The sequence below is a fragment of the Drosophila teissieri genome, chromosome 3L (genome assembly GCF_016746235.2).
Source record: "Drosophila teissieri strain GT53w chromosome 3L, Prin_Dtei_1.1, whole genome shotgun sequence".
NCBI lineage: Eukaryota > Metazoa > Arthropoda > Insecta > Diptera > Drosophilidae > Drosophila > Drosophila teissieri.
This window is the reverse complement of record NC_053031.1, coordinates 23,402,501-23,423,531: the sequence shown is the minus strand read 5'-3', so window position 1 is coordinate 23,423,531 and position 21,031 is coordinate 23,402,501. Positions and strand designations below refer to the sequence as shown.

Sequence of the window (21,031 nt, the reverse complement as noted above, 5' to 3'; positions counted from 1 at the left end):
TTGATAGAATCTAGCAACTTTTGGTATATCTGCCCAGTTCTTGATGTCAGGGAAGTGTATCTTAAAAAGCAAGAACTTTTATATATTCCTCTTCTTCCATAACGTCGTATATTTATCTGCATATACCTACCTCATTCGGTGTCTGAACAGTACTACACTCAGCTGGCATCGCCGATTTGAAATATTCGCTTCTGCTGGAGGTATCTGAACTAATGCATTCTGAAGGCGTAGAATCCAGTCCCACGCTCTTTTGATTAAGCTGATGCTGCCCGAAATCATTTTTAGTAGTCTTCTCGTACCAATTTCGTGGCTGAGGGCGGTTGCAATGCGAATAGGTAATACTTTGCACTGTGCAGTACTGATGCGATGTGGTATTGTTATCTAATTGTGGCTCGCTTTCAGAAACATTACTTGCGTAGGACGCATCGCACACACTGTTCTGGGGTTCCTGCTTTCGAACTAATGGGCCAGAGGATGTGTTTAGGGTTGCCTTTTTTGATTTTGAGAATTGTGACTCGTAAGAACTGTTGGAAATTCCAGAGTCGCTTCGATATATGCTGATGCGCTCAGGCTCCACTTGATGAACATCAGGACCCAGACCTTCATCTCTTTTTTCCCGGTGCTGGTGATGCCAATGGTGGTGCTTTTTTATTTTTTCTTTGCCTGGATGAGTGTGCATTTGAACAGTTGTCAGATTGATCTCGCCATCTTTGGATTCTATAACTTGATCATCTACGTGCTCCACAACCATGTTCTGATAAGCAGGATGATCATAAAGGCGCATCGGCTGTACGTGCGTGCCAACAGTGCAATGTCTATTGTAGCCAAAGGAATTGTGCATCTTGCATTTCGAAAGGGATTTATATTCAGTAGGGGATGATGCGGTACCAGCTTCGGAATAGTCTTTATCCAGGGCCCGATTTATTAGCTTTGTTCCGCCTGGATGTTTAAGCGAATAAAATTTGTTTTCACAGTTTAAAGTGCCTTTGTTGTGTCTCGCACGTGGCATACTACCAAGTAATTCTTCGCCCGTTTTATCGTATTTTTTAAAGTTAGCGGCCTCCAGGAATGGGTTAATATTAACCAATGCCAAGTGTGGAATATGATCTGTGCCATTCAATAAATTAATGTTAGAGAGCGAATTGCTGTTCAATTCTTGAGACGCTCCTGCTCGAAATTGCATTGGAATTTTTTCCGGATGCTGCTGGTAATACTCAGTGTAACTTTTAGAAAAGCCATTGCTTGGACTATGTTGATCTTGAGGATTAAAATCTGTTTTATTTTCGCTTTGATTATATTTTACATTATTTGGTGGGCGGTGCATTGTGTTGTACTGTGATCTCTGATCATTTTGTGTGTCCTGATCGCAAAAATATTGTTGCTGATTTAAAAGTGGATCTTGAGTGGCCTGGCAATCTTGATAATGGCCGACAGATGGCTGATTGATATTTCCAATCAGTGTCTTGGGTCTTTGAACAACGCGCACCGCATTTGTGTTGTTATTAAAATTTGTAGGGGTAGTAGAACACTGGTTAACAAATCCATTGCGTAAGCATCATAAGTTAGCAAGGAGCACACAGAAGCAAAGGTAACAGAAAAATATTAGTTCAATTTTTAGTAATAAATATTAGTCAAAGAAAATTCTATAAATATTATGCATTTTATAAAATTGTCATATTCTTGTCTGTATTAAAGTGTTTGCTAGCGAACAACAATAAAGATATAAATTATGGATTAACATCAACCACTCAAATGATAGAAACACGTTTAAGTCTTGAATATACATTAAAAAGTTTCAGTGTTGCCTTAACCTATGCAATCCGTTTTGAAATCTTTCTCAGCTTTGTATAACCATCGTTCAAAATGAAAATAGGTGTTCAAAATAATGGAACTATTGTAACTGATTTAATTTTCTACTTAGAGGTAAACAATATTTTTGAAATTAAACTATAAATTAAATTCTTTGGCGGCTACTCTTTTATTTTGTATCGTCTTAAAATATACTGTGTAACGAAAGAATTGTATTGATTGCCGATTATTGTACCGATAAATTGGTTGATTACAATGTACAGATTCCGAATACGTCTCGTTAGTAAAGGTTTGCTAAGACGGACTTTAAATGGAATGTGTAACATTTTAGCTTTTAAATTTATACTTAAAACTAATGCTATGTTATAAGCCACAAAATTGGAGTTTGTGCACTCAATTAATACATTTTCCCCTCTTAACTTGGAGCGGATAAAAAATAAAGAAGCAAGTACATACTGGCAAATGAAGCACGAATAGCTTAAGAAATGTATAAAAAAAATATCTTCGGGTACAAGATAAACTATTTTTTTTTAAATTTTTATCAAAATGATTGCAATGCATGATACAAAAATGCGTAACAGGGTAGTTGATTGAAATAAGTCAAGTGTTCGTAAAAGCATTCATGGAGTGTAAGGTAGATTATAAATATTTTTTTTGTACCTTGTTAGGTGCCGTTTGCAGACCATGAAATGGAAGATTCTCATACTCGCCAGGTTCCGTCAACGGTTCCCCCAGTGAAGACGACTTGTCGTTTACTATATAAGGCATATATGGTACGGATTGGTAGTATTTTTTTATATATTCCCACGAATTTGTATTTGTTATATGGAAAGCAAACGAGAAGAAAAGAAAATTAAATAATTATAAAAAATTTGTTAAGAAATAAATTTTAAAAAGTGAAAAGAAGGTTTCAAAGTATATTTTGTTCTTCGTATTCAGTAGATCAGAGTAGTGCTTAATATTTAATATTGAAGGAACATGCAAACGACAGCCAGTGGTAACATTAAGCTTATAGATAGAAACTTCTTAAATTGTACGTATAAGCAATGTGATAATCTGTGGAAAGAATTTCTTTAATTATTCTACTTACGATTGAATTGAAGGTACGACCTTTTATATTTTGTTGAATTGCGAAGAAGAACTATTTATGATTAAAAGCAGCGAAACAATGAATTTTTTTTTTTATTATTCTTAATTAATTCTATATCTATTTTCAATTCAAAATATATAATATTAAAATAATGGTGTACGATATATCGAATTAAAACACTTTATGATAAAAAAAACGAAGGTACTTATATTCTATTTATTTTTAGTGGTCAGATTCTGCATATTGCTTTTTAACTGAAAGAATTTCTTCTGATATGCCAAAAAATTCCAAATATCTGTTTCGTAATTCTACTAGCTTAATAAGGGGTATACGATCGTCGAGGAAATTGATTAGAGTTTAGAAAATGATTTTGTATACAAATACATTACAGTAATATGTACAGTTCAATAAATATTCTACAGGAACTATTTTTTATTTCAATCTATTGCTGAAATATTGTATTGCATTAAAAGGATTCTGATATTAAAAACCAAAATTCTAAGTAAATTCGAAAAACATGTATATATTCTTACTTGGCTCGTTATCGAGTATATTGTTTGGGACTATCGTTGAATTACCAGAACAGCTCCAGCTGGTTATATTAAGAAAATTCTTCAATGGTAATGATGGTGGTGTAGGTCTCGTGAAAGGTTTCAAAGAGCTTCCCCTCGTTACAGAAGGAGCAACATTGCACGATATGCTTTCTAATTCCGGTGAAAAATTATTCCTATGTCCTTTTAATACTAATTGAGACGTATTTCCCTCCAAGTTTGAAGGCAATTGAATTGATGATTCGCCATTTGATGCTGCGTCAGACGTTGCATGTACACTCTTTTTTGTCCTTTTGTAGGTTACTACAGGATTGATATTTGTTGATGTATACAGAACATAAGGTAAAAATAAAAAAACGAAAACATATGACAAGGCTGAAATAAAAATTGTTTTAATATACTCTACCAATTCCGCTGCAACGGATTCCTTTTAAACGATGCTGAGTCTCGAGTCCAGAGATATTTTCATTAGAAGCCATCCCGCGCCAAAAAGTACGTAAAAGGCTAACATGGCTCCGTTGACTATCTCGAGTGCAATCGTCTGATTTTTTAAAAAGCAATGACCAAATATGATCTATTTTGTTGTGGCCACCACTGTGGGTTTTGAAAGATAAGTTTTCTTGTGGTGCCGGTTTTAATGCAGATACATTGTCTTCTGTAGACGGTACAGTTCCTTCCTTTCGGTTTGGTGAAGAAGAAACCTCCGAAGCTGCATTTTCCCTTGACACCGCAGACAACTCGGTTAGGATGGTGCCATCGGAGTTTTCCCGGCTTCCGTTTGTTACAACACTTAATTGAGCCGACAACTGGCTCATGTCGCTTCCATTACCGGAGGCGTTCGGTTTTACTGCCATTCGATTTACAGTCAGATTTTCTTTGGTATTACTGCTTACGTGAAGCATTACGCCAGGTCGAATTGGCCAGCGTGGTGGCGATTTCGGTGCATTACCATTAAAGCGTGAGGAAGATGGCTTTGGCAAAAAGGTGTTACACTTATCCTGTGTTGATAGATTACCACTCACTCGTGACATTTCTAACTGATCAGACAATCCACTAATGATTGTGTGTGGGGTTGGGAAGTGTATGAAGGTGCAGTATTTAAGGAAAAAAATGTAATTTAGTTAGTAAAACATTAAGATATTCTAGGGTGCATGCAAAGCCTATTTTAACATAATGACATCATGCATGCACTTATTTTTACTGCAAAATTTAGACAATTTTAAATATGGCAAATAAATTGGGTAAACTTTACAATAAACTTATATTGGGAAAATGGAAAAAATTATTTTTCAAATTGAATAAAAATAAAAAATAATATTAAACGGAACTAGCCATCATTACTTAAAAACTAATGATAAAAAGGTCTGTCGAACTCATTTCCAATTTCTGACAGTATTCCCCATTTAAAAATGAAAGGGCTTTATACTTTGGTAATACCCGTGCACTAAGATATGTAGTTAAAAACCTTTTAATTAAAAGATTTTTAATTTACAATTATTACTTACCTTTGGATACAACTAATGGGCACTTCCGTGAGATCTGTACATATAGGTGTAGTTGTGTGTATGTCATATATGCGTGGAATTGTTGTTGAAGCACATGCGAGTTAGTTGCGTTTATTTCAGTGTGCATTGATGTCGCACCGTTGCAAATGTAAAGCATATCGAACATGTTAAATAAAAAAAATAATATTTTTTAATACAATAAAATTCCGTTTATATTGATTTTCTTGTGGGAATGTCGTATTACGACCGATTTGAGGGCAGACCTGACGTCCTCCACCAGCCTGCTAGCACGTCCAGCAGTCAGAACGGGTCCCAAGGAAGACAATAAGGAGCCATAGCGAAAAGGAATATTCTCTATGCCCCCTTACCCGGCCATAAACGAACTCCTTAAGAGCGTCGATACAGGAATCTCAATTGCGAGTCCCCACTCACATAAGCAGTGCCTTAAATACATTTGGGTGTTCACCGTAGGCGTCACTTGAATCTGCATTTCCTACCATTTATGGTTCCTGGGAACCCGCCTTTCATACAGACAGACAGACCACAGACGGGCCTGTCCGTCTTGGCTTCATAAAGCCGGAAACGAGTCCTTGTATTTGTTACGCGTTCTTAAGCAATACGTAAGATGTATGATGTAATGTAAATGTATAATTTTACTACGTCGACTTTTTAAACACGTTACTAGACTTGTTAAAAAGTATGTAGCAGGTAAATAGAAGCATTTCCGACCATATAAACTATATATATATATATTCTTGATCAGCATAACTAGTCGAGTCGATCTGGCCATGTTCATCTGTCCGTCCGCCCGTTCGTCAGAACCTTTTTAAGCAGATACCATGTCTCGACGCAACGCAAGTTTGTTTCCAAACGTTGCCGCGACCACTCTAACGCCCACAACCCGCAAAAAACTGCCAAGCTCACTCTTCAAAGTATGGTTTAAAATGGTTCGTTGTATAATTTTTCTTGCCATTTTCTATGCGTATTTTAAAAGCAATTTGACGCGCCCTCTTTTTTATTTATTTTAAATTAATTTATTAATCTCTTTTTTGAATATTCCAGAAAATGTTAAAATTATTTGCACTTCCACTAGCTGAGTAACGGGTAACTATAGCTATATTTGTTTTGGTATAAGTAACTTTGATTATTTAATCGATATTAGCAAAGTTAAGAAAGCTTGTAATTAAATTGTGATCCAATTCTAACCATCATTCATCGGTGTCAGCTGAGACCAAAAGCATAACTTTTAGGTATTTCGCAAGCACCTTCATCCTTATTCCAAATTTGGATCGACACTACCAAAAAAATACAAATTTTGCAATCGTGTCCCTTGCCCAGAATGTTCAAGATTGTAAACGACGATATTAAATTGTAAAAATCTGTCTTTCTGTCTAATTTAGCAGCTTACACTAAAAAATATCATGCGAAAGTTGCTTGCTCATGCTGTTTTTGAATGTTAGGAGTTCATTGTAAAACAACCAAACAACAAATCGTTTTTTTTTTATAACCAATTTAGTGTTTTTTTGTGAAAAATTGGGCAAGCTTTTTTGTTGTTCGCTTTAATTGTTGATTAGACTTTGTATTACATAGATTGTTTGTAAAAAAATCGTTTTGCTATTAAATAACAATACTCACATTTATCTTGACGCCGACGGCGACGGCAAATACATATAATTATGCAACATATTATAATTACGGTCAACATTAATCCCAAGATTACAGCCACTAGTATGATTAGTGTGTTCTTTTCCCAGAGTTGCCACCATGCTAGTTGCTCTAAATTGCAAAAGAAACAGAGTATTAAATTTTAGTTTTTGTTGAAATGAAAATAACGTTACTTATTTATAGATTAGACAAGGGGTTTAAAAATAAAAAGATGATCAACTATATTGATCAAAATATATATTAAATAAATAACCAAAGCAGGCAATTCTGATATATACGTATTGTATTCATATGTAAGAAGTTCTTTATACCCCATACTCGTAGAGTAAAAGGGTATACTAGATTCGTTGAAAAGAATGTAACAGGCAGAAGGAAGCGGATTCAACCATATAAGGTATATATATATTTTTGATCAGGATCAAGAGCCGAGTCGATCTGGCCATATCCGTCTGTCCCTCTGTCTGCCCAAAAAGACAACAATAATTTTTTTTTCTGTAGCAAGATATCAGTTTAACGTATTACAAAATTGTAATACCTTTAAAAGCAAATTTTAGGCAGAGATAAAAGATCGAATTCATATAAATTTAAATTAAAATTTTATCATTAAATTTACTTACTTTTTGGTCGCACTTTATATATTGTTATTAATTTAGTTAGTTATGCATGTAATAAAATTTGAATGTTTAAAAACAAAGTAAGACATAACAAGGCGTATTAATACAATGGGTTGGAATTATATGGCAATAGTATTTTGTACTTTATCTATTAATATAAAAAAATTAGTTTGGAATGGGTGTTTCTGGCATTTACCTTGCCACCAAACTAAAAGTGATGAAGCAGCTGTTAAAATAAAAATAAATTAAGCTTAAATAAAAATTGGTACTTTCAATGAAGTGACGTCGTCAATGGTTGGAACGTCTTGTCTTAACAAGAGAGAATGCTATAGTCGATTTGTTCGACTTTCAGATATCCGTAACTCAGCTAATGGGGGTGCGGTATTCATAAGCAAAAAAAAAATAAAATCTAAACCTTTTTTAAAAATGGTGGGCGTTGCTGCTTTTTGCTGCGTTAAAGAGAGCGTGGTCAAACGTTATAGCAAAATGTCTGGAGCAAGAACCAGACCCGCCACATATGGTGCAACGTCAGGTGCTCTGGATGCAAACCCCAAACCAAATCTACGTTCGGCTATTTGTTCCATATCACTACTGATACCATCGGCAAAGAAGACTTTGCCTCGGGTAAAGCTTTGCACTGCAGAATTGGGCACCGAATTATAGAGTGAAAAGGATTTGCACCTGCCAATTAAAAAGGCATCAGGATATTTTCGGACTGATATAAAGGAAGTGTTGTCTTGTATAAATGCATTATTGTCAAACGTAAAATAGACTTGTTGTAATCCGATAAGCAAAAATTCAAGCAACCCAGCGGTCTATCACGAGGAATGCAGCCATCAAATTATTGGAAAGCAATCTCCAGTTTATGGAATGCAATTCCATGCTATTAACGCGGCTTTACTTTTCACACATACATATTATGCATACGTAATACGTATTACGTATGCGTCCTTATTATGTGTTGGAATTGACATAAAAACGCACATAATTTTACAAAAATTTAAAGATTTAATTAATTTGGTTCCAGTTTTATTTTTGTTTTCCAAATTTCTATTGATATGCAAGAAAATGTTGAAATTTCTCGTTCGCATTTCCACTAGCTGAGTAACGGATATCTGAAAGTCGGGGAACTCGACTATAGCATTCTCTCTTGTTATACCCGTTACTCGTAGAGTAAGAGGGTATATTAGATTTGTTGAAAAGTATGTAACTTGCAAAAGGAAGCGTTTCCGCCCATAAAAAATATATATATTCTTGATCAAAATCAATAGCCTAGTCGATCTATTCTTGATCTGGATCATTAGTCGAGTCGATCTGGCCATGTCCGTCTGTCCGTCCGTCTGTGCGTATGAACATCGAGATCTCAGGACCTATAAAAGCTAGAAAGTTGAGATTAAGCATGCAGACTCCAGAGACGTAGACGCAGCGCAATTTTGATTCATGTTTTTTAATTTTTTTGTTAGTTTGTAAATTTCTATCGATTTGCCAAAAATACTTTTGCCACGCTAGCCCCCACAAATTTCTCCTTCGCACTTTCACTAGCTGAGTAAGGGGTATCAGATAGTCAGGGAACTCGACTATGCTGATACTCTGCTGATATTTTGTTACATAACATATTTGTATATTAATATTCTACAGTTTGGTTTTCGAAAATTTGGACTTACAAAAATTATGTATTATTTCTTGAAGAGTGTTATTATTATGTCACATGTTTTACAGAATTATTGCACAGGCAACAAAAGAAACATACTGGAAAGCTGTTTTATACCATTAGTCGACTTTCTCGACTAGCGTGGGCATGGCAAAAATGCATGCTTAGGCTCAACTTTCTAGCCTTTATAGTTCCTAAGAGCTCGACCTGCATGCGGACGGACAGACAGACGGACGGACAGACAGACGGACGGACAGAAAGATCGACTGGGCTAATGATCTTGATCATTAATGATTCGTGATCGGAAACGCCTCCTTCTGACTGTCACATTTTCTTCAACCCATCTAGTGTACCCTTTTACTCCACGAGAAACGGGTATACAAACACAAAAGAGAACGCAATAGTTCAGTTTCTCGACTGTGAAATATCCGTTAGACAGGTAGTGGAAGTGCGAACGAGAAAGTTTAACCTTTTTTTTAGCGTATCGATAGAAATTGGCAAAGAAAAACAATACAATTAAAAAAACATGTTTAAGTGGGGGTGACAGTTTTGTGCGTTTTGTGGGAGTTGTAGCTTTGGACACCGATAGATATTGGCCAGCCAAATAAAAAAATGAAAACATATTAAAACATTTTTTAAAAGTGTGTATGTGACAGTTTTTGGCGGGTCATGGGTGCTTGGGTGGGCACGGCAACGTTTTAAAACGAAATTTCACTGAGTTGGCGTCACTAGTATCTCAAAAATTGTAAGCTTATACGGGCAAACAAATGGGCGGACATAGGTAAATCGATTCTACTTGTGTTCCTGATCAGGAATATAAATACTTTATGGTGCGAAAACGTTTTCTTCTACATACCCGTAACATACTTTTCAATTAGAAAAACTCAACGAATAACGGGTAAAAATCGGCAACCTTATTTAACATGCTGACTATTGAAAATTAGTCAATGTTAATTTTATACGTACCAGCTACTTCAATTTCACAAAATGAGCCGTAACCAACTGTATTATTAGCAACACATCTGTAAGTCCTGGATATTGCATAATCCGTCTGCAATATGTAAAAACTCTTATCCACAGAGTTTTCTTTATTTCCGCTGCCCAAGCTTTCGTCTGTTTCATTTTCGGTTTTAAGTGACCAAGAAAAATCAGCCTGCAATAATATTAAGAGTAATAAATAAATATTAGAATCAAATTGGAGATATTACGTTTCGACGGTAAGCTGGGATTTCTATATTAAACGATTTATGGTTACAGATGGAAGCTGTGTATTTGCAGCAAAGGGCAGCACCTAAAGGGTTATCCAAAACGGAAAATGGACTGAACTTCTGGGTGCGAGCTGCCTTTTTTTTTGTTTGTCCTATCCGACAAAAAAAAATAAAACGCATATTGTCGGGAAACCTGCTTCTTTTGTTCTCGACTACTTAATATTTTGACCCGTTACTCGTAGAGTAAAAGGGTATACTAGATTCGTTAAAAAGTATGTAACAGGCAGAAGGAAGCGTTTCCGACCATATAAAGTATATATATTCTTGATCAGCATCAATAGCCGAGTCGATCTGGCTATGTCCGTCTGTCCGTCTGCCACGCCCACACTTATGAAAATGTTGTTGATATTTTTGAATTTTTTTGTTAGTACTGAAAATTTCTATCGATGTGCAGAAAAACTTTTTGCCACACCCACTCTAACGCCCAAAAACCTCAAAAAAACTGTCAACGTTGAAGAGCCTCCTTCGTACTTTCTCTAGCTGAGTAACGGGTATCAGATAGCGGGGAACTCGACTATAGCGTTCTCTCTTGTTTTTTCTACGATGTATTTGAGTTTTTAAAGTTTAAGCAGATGAAGTTGATTCTAAATTTCCAAAAAGCTATTCAAGTTTGCAAACATTCAGTAAAAAACAACCCTCTACTACAGGTTGCCAAACACAATTAAATCTGAACTAAATAAATTATTGACGCATTCAATGTCAACACCGCCTTTAAATGGTTGTACACGAATATAAAAGATTATATCGGGACAATATTTTACATCCTGTTTTCTGTTGCGCTCTCTCCTGTTAAATTAAATCTTCTCAAACCAAAATCTTGTTGCAAAATATTTTTCGAAATTGTATTCTAAATATGCGTGCCAGCAAGTATTGCTACATGAGCCATGTATAGGATTCACGTCATTAGTCACACTATTAAAGAATGTTGTAAACTTAAAAACCGCTGTCCATATATACATATGTATGTATATGTTTATACTCGTTACTCGTAAGTAAAATGGTATACTAGACTTCTTGAAAGGTATGTAACAGGCAGAAGCAAGCGTTTCCGATCATACAAAGTATATATATTCTTGATCAGGATCAATAGCCAGGTCTATCTGGCCATGTCCGTCTGTCTGTCCGTCCGTATGAACTTCGAGATCTCAGAAACTATAAAAGCAAGAAAGTTGATTCAGCATGTGAACTCCGGAGACATAGACGCAGCGCAAGTCTGTCGATTTATGTTACCACGCCAACTCTAACGCCCACAAACCGCCCAAAACTGCCACGCCAATTTTGAAAAATGTTTTGATAAGTTTTAATTTATCTATTAGTCTTGTAAATGTATATAGATTTGCAAAAAAATCTGCGGAAGCAGAATATGCATTGCTTCGAGCGATGGTCTGGCCGCTTATTTCGCCGCCTTTTTGCTCCCTTTCTAGGACCACAGGGTCTTCATGACGGACGCTGCGTATTTGTTGCCTGCCTTGTCATCGGGGTTTCCAGCATTAGGGGCACCAAGGTTCTCCCGGGGGTTGCCTGGCTTGGCCAGGAGCATGAATTTCTGGCGCTTCCATCTGTCGGGAATAGTTCCCTCGCTTAGACATTTATTGAATAAATCGGCGGTCTCCTTCGGGTATATGGACAACAGCAGCTTGTTTGCCTTGTTTGGGATCTCAAAGTTCGGACTCGCAAACTCGAAAACAGAAGTTTTAAATTTCAATAAACAAAATCGTAAGAATCTAAGAGCACTTGTATCCAAGAGTGAATGCACTTAAATCCAAGAGAAATGCAAAGATAATCAGAATCAGTAACTCCAAAGCTCTCTCCAATCCCTAAAATCCATATTTGAAAAGCTTGAGACCGAGGCTTGGGCGTCAATCAATCCAGATCAATAAGTAAAGTTCAGAACGGTGTTTTTTAGAACATAATGTTTGTAATTTTTCAGACAAAAATTATATTTTTTTAACTTATAAATACTGCAAACATATGTATATAAGTCGGTAGGATCATATAGATAGGAAGGCCTTTAGTACGGTACTGGTCATTTACAGGGTATGCTATACTACTAGCTAAGCACATCGATGCTACCAGCATTAAGACATTGATTCCTAAATTAAATTGACCCGCAAAAGAATCTACGTGCGTGTAGTTTTCCATAACAACCAAAAATCCCGTGTGGTCAGATAAACTCTAAGCTAAGAAAAATCCCGTGGGGTTGGAAACAAAAATGTATTAAAATTTTCCGTGGGTTTAAATAAACCAAACTAAATAAAATTTTACAACTCTGTGCATCAAGAAATGTACAAATACTACAATATGGCAGTTCCACAACTTTCTGAGATTCACCTGAATCAATTACTGGGACAGATTAAATAATTGCATTTCTACGTCGGCACACCTGGCGAGCTGTCCCGATTTGTAAACCAGGTCGAGCAACTGCTCAACCTGTATCCCACCCAAAGATGCCCGGCAGGCACACGTAATATACGGAGCAGGGAAACATCTGATAGTGGATTCAGCGTTTGAAGTCGTAATCCAAGCAAGAGCAACATGGATGGAAATTAACACAACACTAACAAAATCATTCAAGGACCACAGACCATACGTGACCCTAGTGAGACAACTGGAGGAAACAACATACCCTGGTAGCATTAGTAAGATTATAGAAAAACAAGAGAGAACGCTATAGTCGAGTTCCCCGACTATCTGATACCCGTTACTCAGCTGGTGGAAGTGCAAATTAGAAATTTCCACACTGACCGTTTTTGGCGGTTGCGGGCGTTAGAGTGGGCGTGTCAAAAAGTTTTTCTGCAGATCGATAGAAATTTAAAATACTAGTGAAAACATATCTAATAAATTTTCAGTGTGGGCGTGGCAGTTTAGGCCGGTTTGTGGGCGTGGCAAAATTAATCAACAAACTTCCAGAGATTTTGACGTTCATACGGACGGACAGACAGAAGGACATGGCCAGATCGACTCGGCTATTGATTCCGATCAAGAATATATATAGTTACTTTATATGGTCGGAAACGCTTCCTTCTGCCTGTTACATATTTTTCTACGAATCTAGTATACCCTTTTACTCTACGAGTAACGGGTATATTTAGAAGTGGAATATTTTTGGAATATTTTTGATAAGTTAAACTATTCAGAAATGCTAAGAAGAACAATTTAAACCCCAGTAGATCGAAAATTGCCAGATAGAATGTACATGTCACTAGCGCGTAAAGACATTACTATAAAGACATACTATTTCCAAATTAAAACAAGAGAGAACGCTATAGTCGAGTTCCCCGACTATCTGATACCCGTTAATCAGCTAGTGGAAGTGCGAAGGAGAAATTTCAAAACTGACAGTTGATGGCGTTAGAGTGGGCGTGGCAAAAAATTTTTTTGGCAAAACGATAGAAATTTACAAGACTAATACAAAAATAAAAAAATATCAAAACATTTTTCAAAAGTGTGGGCGTGGCAGCTTTGGGCGGTTTGTGGGCGTTAAAGTGGGCGTGGCAGCTTTGGGCGGTTTGTGGGCGTTAAAGTGGGCGTGGCAAAAAGTTTTTTTGCAAATCGATAGAAATCCTGATCAAGAATATATATATTTTATATGGTCGGAAACGCTTTCCTCTGCCTGTTACATACTTTTTAATAAATCTATTATACCCTTTTACTCTACGAGTGACGGGTATAACAAGCCACAATGGAGCTAGGCCTATACGATGCTAACCCCGAAAATCAGTATTTTAATAAATCAAAAAGAACAAGGGAAATATTGATCAGAGCAATAATCAAAGATACTTTAACAGCAGACATCATAATTATGGTACTTGTTACCGTGTGACAAACCGAAATATTAGCATGCTAACTCCGAATCAAGTTATGACTAAGCAAAATCAGTACTCGACTCGTCCTATACCTGTTAATCAGAAGGTATTTAACTCAAGAAAGACAAAACAATCCTCTTAATTTTCAATCTTCAACTTCAAATAATGTGCATGGTAATGGGCCGGTAAAGAGAAAACGAGAAAGCCAGAGTCGGCAAAGCAGGATGGACGTAAATTTTCATCAGACTGCCTCGGACACTCAAGAAACGTGGGAGGACGAACCAGTCCCCATGTTCTAATACGCTATCATAACAATCATTATAAGTAAAAGAAGAACATTTGACAGTATACACTATAAAAGTATACCAATAAAATTAAAAAAGAGTATTATGATGAAGCCCACTTCGATATGTCCGTCGATCACTTCGATTTTCCGATACTTATGATTTTCTGTTATGTCGAAAATATCTTGAAAAACGAAAGTAAAAATTGATTATGAGAAGGAAACTGTAACTTTAGGTTCGAGAACCTACAGGTTCAGATATGAAGAAAAAAAGGACGAGACCGCATCTACATAACAAAAGGACGATTTCGCACCAGTGGAGAAATTCGATCCGAAACTGCAAGAGGTTAAGACCGCACCTGCAAAGTGCCTCAAACCCAAGCTTAAACCAAAGCTTAAACAGAAGGAGGAGATCGCATCAGCAAAATGCCTCACTCCAAAAGTAAAACACTTTGATTCCAAGTTCCTTGACGATAAATAATGAAGTCAACTTCGCGATAAATAATGAATTACGCGAGCGTAACGAGTACAGACTCGAACATCTAAATGTAGAGGAAGTTGTTTAAAGAAGGCCCAATACGAATATAGAGTACAAAGAAGGAGAAAATTTGACCTTCAATAGTACTATCAAACATGTTATACAGACTGAGCATGAAGATCCAGTTTACCGAAAACCTTATAAATACCCCCAAAGTGTTGATCAGGAGGTCAACAAACAAGATGATAATAATAAAAGATAAAACAAGGTATAATTCGCAAATCGAAGCCTATTCTCCCATTTGGGTGGTCCCCAAAAAAGCGACGCCTCTGAGAAACAAAAGCTTAGGTTGGTAGTGGATTACAGGAATCTCAATGAAATAGCTGTCAATGACGAAAACCCCATTCCTAGAATGGATGAAATATTGGATAAACTCGGAAGATGCCAATACTTTACAACGATTGATTTAGCCAAGGGTTTTCACCAAATCCAAATGTATAAAAATTCCATTGTGAAAAACGCTTTTTCAACCAAAAATGGGCACTACGAGTATACACGCATGCCCTTTGGTCTGAAAAATGCCCCTGCAACATTTCAGAGATGTATTAACAATCTTTTGGAAGATTTGATTTACAAAGATTGTTTAGTATACCTGGATGACATTATAATTTACTCCACTTCGTTGAAGGAACACATTCTGTTTCTACGGAAAGTCTTTGGGAAACTCAGGGATGCTAATTTAAAACTGCAGCTAGACAAATGTGAGTTTATGAAGAAGGAAACTGAATTCCTGGGACACATTGTAACCACAAATGGCATAAAACCCAATCCAAATAAATCTAACGCAATTACAAATTTTCCAATACCTGAGACAACAAAACAAATAAAAGCATTTTTGGGATTATGTGGGTTCTACCGCAAGTTTATTCCTAACTTTGCCAAGGTAGTTAAACCTATGACCCTTAAACTAAATAAAGGTGCAGTAATCGATACCAAATGTAAAGACTACGTTGAGTCATTCGAAAGTTTAAAAGTATTGATTACTTCAGATCCGATATTGATCTATTAAGATTTCTCAAAGCAATTTTCTTTGAAAACTGATGCAAGTAATTTAGCTATTGGCGCTGTGTTATCTCAAAATCATAAACCCATCAGTTATGCCAGCAGAACACTGAATGAGCATGATATTATTTACGCTACAATCCAGAAAGAATTGTTAGCTATACTCTGGGCAACGAAATATGTCAGGTCATATTTGTTTGGTAAACCATTTGAAATACTGAGTGATTACAAGCCTTTAGTATGGCTTAATAATATTCAAGAACCAAACATGAAATTACAAAGATGGAAAATAAAATTGAATGAATTGGATTACAAAATTAAATATCTATCGGGCAAAGAAAATTATGTAGCGGATGCCTTTTCCCGCACAAAAATTTAAAAAGCAATGCTTGGTGAATTCGAAGATAGTAACAGTCCACAGCGCGAACGAAGATAATCTAAATTACTTATCCATAACTGAAAGACCACCTAACTTGTTTTCTAGACTACTATAATTAAAAAAGGGAAACAACGATACAACCAATGTAAGTCATTATTTTCAGAAGTTGAAAATGGAAATAATTTACAAAAAAATGGCAGCTGTATTCGCTAAGAACATCATTAAGGAATATTTGTGCACTAAGATCAGCGCAATTTACTTCCCTAATAACAAAGACTTTCTGATTTTCCAGAGGGCATACACCGAAATCATAAGCCCTAACAGTTTCACCAAATTGTTAAGATGTACCGAAAGGTTAATCAATATCTTAACCTACGCCGAATTTTAAGACTTAGTAATGAAAAGGGAGTAATGAAAAAGAGATTTTTCATCCAGGTATAGAAAAAACCATTAACTGGTTTAAAGAAGAATACTATTTCCCAGAAAAATAATCCAGAACATCATTAATAAGTGTGAAATTAAAATTGACATTCGAAAACCAAATATTTCTATTATGCATAATACCGTAAACGAGAAATTAAGAATCATTGGTAGTGAAAAAAGTATAGAAAATAAATGTACACGATTTTAAACAATCTTATAATCACAAAACTAAATACAACACCACTAAAAGATCTTCGACGGAAATCTTTTTGCATGCAGGAAGACCAGACTATAATGTTCAGCGGAATAATATTGACAAAATCGACAAACTTAATGAAAAGAGCCATGATTTTGCAAATAACGCGAAATATGTATAGACAAACCGCACTTGTACAAAGCAAGGTAACCAATCCATTCAAGAAAACAGGACAAATTCAACAATTGGATGAAAAACATTTTGAAGAGACAAATCGCGGTACGAAAATCGTACACTATTAGTCAAGATTTAAAAAGTAGAAGAAAATTAATAGGGGTAGATACTATAATTCCAGACTTTTACTTATCTGTCCCCATGGTCCAATGCAGTAATATACAAGCCCGCTCAGTGCTAGGAATGGATACCTTATATTCCAAACAGGAACAATGGATATTTCGATACACTACGAATATTATTATTTAAGCATAAATATAAGAAGGAAAACGCTTAGAACCTAGTATAAGAAGCAAAGGATTTCCCCAATGTGCCCCAATTTCAATATTTAGTTGAGAAATTAATACGGAAAATTAATGGATTGAGAATTATTAAACGAAGTAAAAAAGGCATTTTAAATGTAGTAGGAACGGCGTATACATATTTATTTGGCACCTTAGATCAGGACGATAGGTATGAGTTGGAAGAAAAGATTATTAAACTTTTAGAAAGTTCCGTGAAAAACCATGACTTAATCTTGGTTATAGACGTAATCAACAGCGGAATTATTAACAAGCTCAGAGTAGAGAAAAAAAAGAACCAACGAAACGAAATTCGAATTATTTTTCCATGTTCCAAGCGAAATCAAAAAAGTTTCAATCATTCAAGTAGTATCTTACCCAGATGAACATGGTTACATTCTAACTGAGCGAATATTTGATTATATATTTATATATATATATATTTATATATTTTCAATTATCAAGTATACCATATTGTAATATCAGGAAATAACATTTTAAGGATTAACAAGATAGAACGCTATAGTCGGATTCCCCGACTATCTGATACTCGTTACTCATCTAATGAAAGTGCGAAGAGAAATTACAACACTGACGGTTTTTAGCGGTTTGTGGGCGTTAGAGTGGGCGCGGCAAAAAGAATTTTGGTATATAGAGTTAAATTTACAAGACGAACAAAAATATGAAAAAATTTCACAATATTTTTTAAAAGTAAGATCGATAGAAAATTTACAATACTAATAAGAAAATGGAAAAATATCAAAACATTTTTCAAAAATGTGGGCGTGGCAGTTTTGGGCGGTTTGTGGGCCTTAGAGTGGGCGTGGCAACATGAATCGACAAACTTGCGCTGCGTCTATGTTTCTGGAGTCTGAGATCTCGACGTTCATACGGACGGACAGACAGACGGGCAGACAGACGGACGGACAGACGGACATGGTCAGATCGACTCGGCTATTGATCCTGATCAAGAATATATATACTTTATATGGTCGGAAACGCTTCCTTCTCCCTGTTACATACTTTTCAACGAATCTAGTATACCCTTTTACTCTACGAGTAACGGGTATAAAAATTTTACAATCCAAATTGATGAATTCATAATTTCAAACAATCTAAAAGATTTTACGCAAACGATTTATATTACTAATAATGTTACAAGAACCAAAATCGCAATATAAACTCTCATGTGAAGCCCTACACTGTAATCCAAATAATATGTCTTACAACTTTCGTTATTATTAGGATCAGCTTTTGTATTATATGTATCTAGCATATAAGTTCAAGAATATCCCTAAGAAACTTATTGTAAAATATTCTAAACAAAATAAAGAACATTCGAACCAAGATACCAGTGAAAAGGAGCTTATTCAGCCGGAAAACAATATAATGATATAATATATCCAAATTTAACGACCTGAGGACAGACCACAGTTAATGGTTAGGGAAGTGCCATGTCCTCAACAGTGATGCCAATTTGGCCTTTTTCGGACAGATCTGCCCTGTTTTTAGCTGCTTCATCCGAAAGAAATGTCAAACATCATTAATCCGGAAATCGGTGTTTTTTTTTTAAATTTTTTAGTTCGAAAAAATTTTAGACTAAAATTATATTATTTATATAATTTCAAATTCATTTTTATCAATGACTTGGCATCTCTTTTATGAACTTTTATCGTTCGAGATCGTAATATCGAAACACTTGTGCACATTAACTTTTCTGGAAGTGCCGAAGAACGCCAAAAGAAACTTATATGTAAACAAAAAGTCCGCGAGTGCTGGCTGCAGCAGCCAGATTTTAAAAACTGGCTCTGCAAGGACAAGTCGTAAAGTAGCAAAGGCTACTGCATAGTGTGCAAGTGTATTTTAACTTAAGTCATTTGTACATTTTTTTTATTTTTAGATTCGGTCTGCGTCGACACAATTTATACTGCCATGAATATAAACTGTCAAATAAATATTTATTGATGATCGGCTCTATGGCAAGTTATGACGAAAATAAGACAGCAACTTTAAACTGAATAAAAATGAAAAAAATGTGTCCTTTTTTTGTCCTTTTTTTTTTTTTAAATTGGCAGTCTTTTTTGTGAAAAAATATTGGTATCACTGATCCTAAAGTCCCTTAGACTGAAGCATATGCCTACTTAGCATATACGAGCTTTAAATAATATTCGAACCATTTGGATCTTCTGGTATATGTCAGAGACAAGTATTTCAGAGACGAGAATACCAGAAAGGATCGCACGTGGATTAGCTATGTGCATGAAGGGAATATACTAAACTCCCAGTTTTAGAGAATTTAACCATTTTAATTTGTTTTCAAAGACATTAATATATAAATTCGGTCAATTCGAGTAAAGCATTATTGTAGATTTTCTTATTAATTCAATTGTTTAATGCACTTAAACAAGGAAGGAAACACATACCTCTATTGGATTTCCGTACGCAATACAAATGAGCGTGTCCTGGTCATCAATTTCCTGTCTCTCGATTTCGCAACGTGGCTTAACTTTAAAATATTTTGTGAAGACAAGATAATTACGTTTAAATAACATATTTCACTTCTTACACTTACATTGGACTTCAATTATGGTTTTCGCAATGCTGCTACCGTGCTTATTATACGCAAGACACGTATATGTTCCATTATCGTTTCGGGTCATGGCAGTATTAATAATTAATGCATTGCCATTGGCTACAGTTTGGTTCTTAAAAATCCAATCATATGAAGGCTCTGTAATAATAGGGTATAGGGTAATAAGTTAAAAAAAATAAATAGTTTAACAACAAACCTGGGTTAGCCCGAGATTTGCAAATGACGCGTCCTGGTATTGTGCCTTCCTGCACATAAACAATTTTCTCCGAAACCGTCGTATTTTCAGGTGCGTCTATTAGGCAAGGTTTAAATTTTTTGTAGTTAAAATATTTTTTTGCACTCACACTCAATGCCAAAATAGGTGCGACTCCGTATGCTTCCGCCGACTGTATTACCCGTTGATACGCATGTGTAGTTTGCATTATCATCCTCGATATTGAATTTTGAATCAGGCCAATTTGGCATATTAAAATGCTGAAATCACAGCATGTATTATCAATAAGGTCTCACTTAACCAAATAAAAGCTGAAAATGAAATCTTGTGGAGCGATGTCGATGCCAATGCTAAGATCGCGCAAATCCTTTTGGCATATTTAAATTGTTTGTCAACGTCAAATAGTTCATTAAATATATTGCTTTTGAAATCAAAGTAAACTTAACTTATAATTCCGATTTTTATATACCCGTTACTCGTAGAATAAAAGGGTATGTTAGATTCGTTGAAAAGTATGTTAAAAAGTATGGCGAAAGAGAAATTTCAACACTGACAGATGTTGGCGGTTTGTGGGCGTTAGAGTGGGCGCGGAAAAAACATTTTTGTAAATCGATAGAAATTTAGTAAACTAATAAAAAAATGAAAAAAATTTAAAACATTTTTCAAAAGTGTGGGCGTGGCAGTATGGGCGGTTTGTGGGTGTTTGGGTGGGCGTGGCAACATGGGTCAACAAACTTTCACTGCGTCCATATCTCTGGAGTCTGCAGGCTTAATCTCAACTTTCTAGCTTTTATAGTTCCTGAATCTCGACGGTCATACGCACAGACGGTCAGACAGACGGACATGGCCATATCGACTTGGCTATCGATCCTGATCAAGAATATATATAATTTATATGGTCGGAAAAACTTTCTTCTGCCGGTTACATA

At 35.6% G+C, this 21,031-nt stretch overlaps 1 protein-coding gene across 6 annotated transcripts in view; it reads right to left on the bottom strand.

The window, feature by feature from the left end:
* The window catches only part of LOC122618254 (B-cell receptor CD22), a 43,792-nt gene that overhangs the window by 7,393 nt on the left and 15,368 nt on the right, over window positions 1–21,031 (bottom strand). For 2 of the 6 annotated variants that reach the window (XR_006326010.1, XM_043794552.1), the window contains 8 exons: window positions 20,233–20,362; window positions 20,085–20,180; window positions 19,868–20,026; window positions 19,719–19,801; window positions 9,852–10,038; window positions 7,431–7,460; window positions 6,591–6,731; window positions 2,470–2,564 (listed from right to left, as the gene is read on the bottom strand). Coding sequence is in view for 5 of the 6 variants with exons in the window: in XM_043794552.1 (XP_043650487.1) it covers window positions 2,470–2,564; window positions 6,591–6,731; window positions 7,431–7,460; window positions 9,852–10,038; window positions 19,719–19,801; window positions 19,868–20,026; window positions 20,085–20,180; window positions 20,233–20,362 (921 nt within the window). In the remaining variant the exon portion in view is untranslated. Of the gene's footprint in view, window positions 1–130; window positions 1,529–2,469; window positions 2,565–3,432; window positions 3,754–3,856; window positions 4,504–4,955; window positions 4,990–6,590; window positions 6,732–7,430; window positions 7,461–9,851; window positions 10,039–19,718; window positions 19,802–19,867; window positions 20,027–20,084; window positions 20,181–20,232; window positions 20,363–21,031 lie in introns of all 6 variants that reach the window. The other 4 variants (XM_043794554.1, XM_043794551.1, XM_043794550.1 and 1 more) reach the window with 4 other exon arrangements.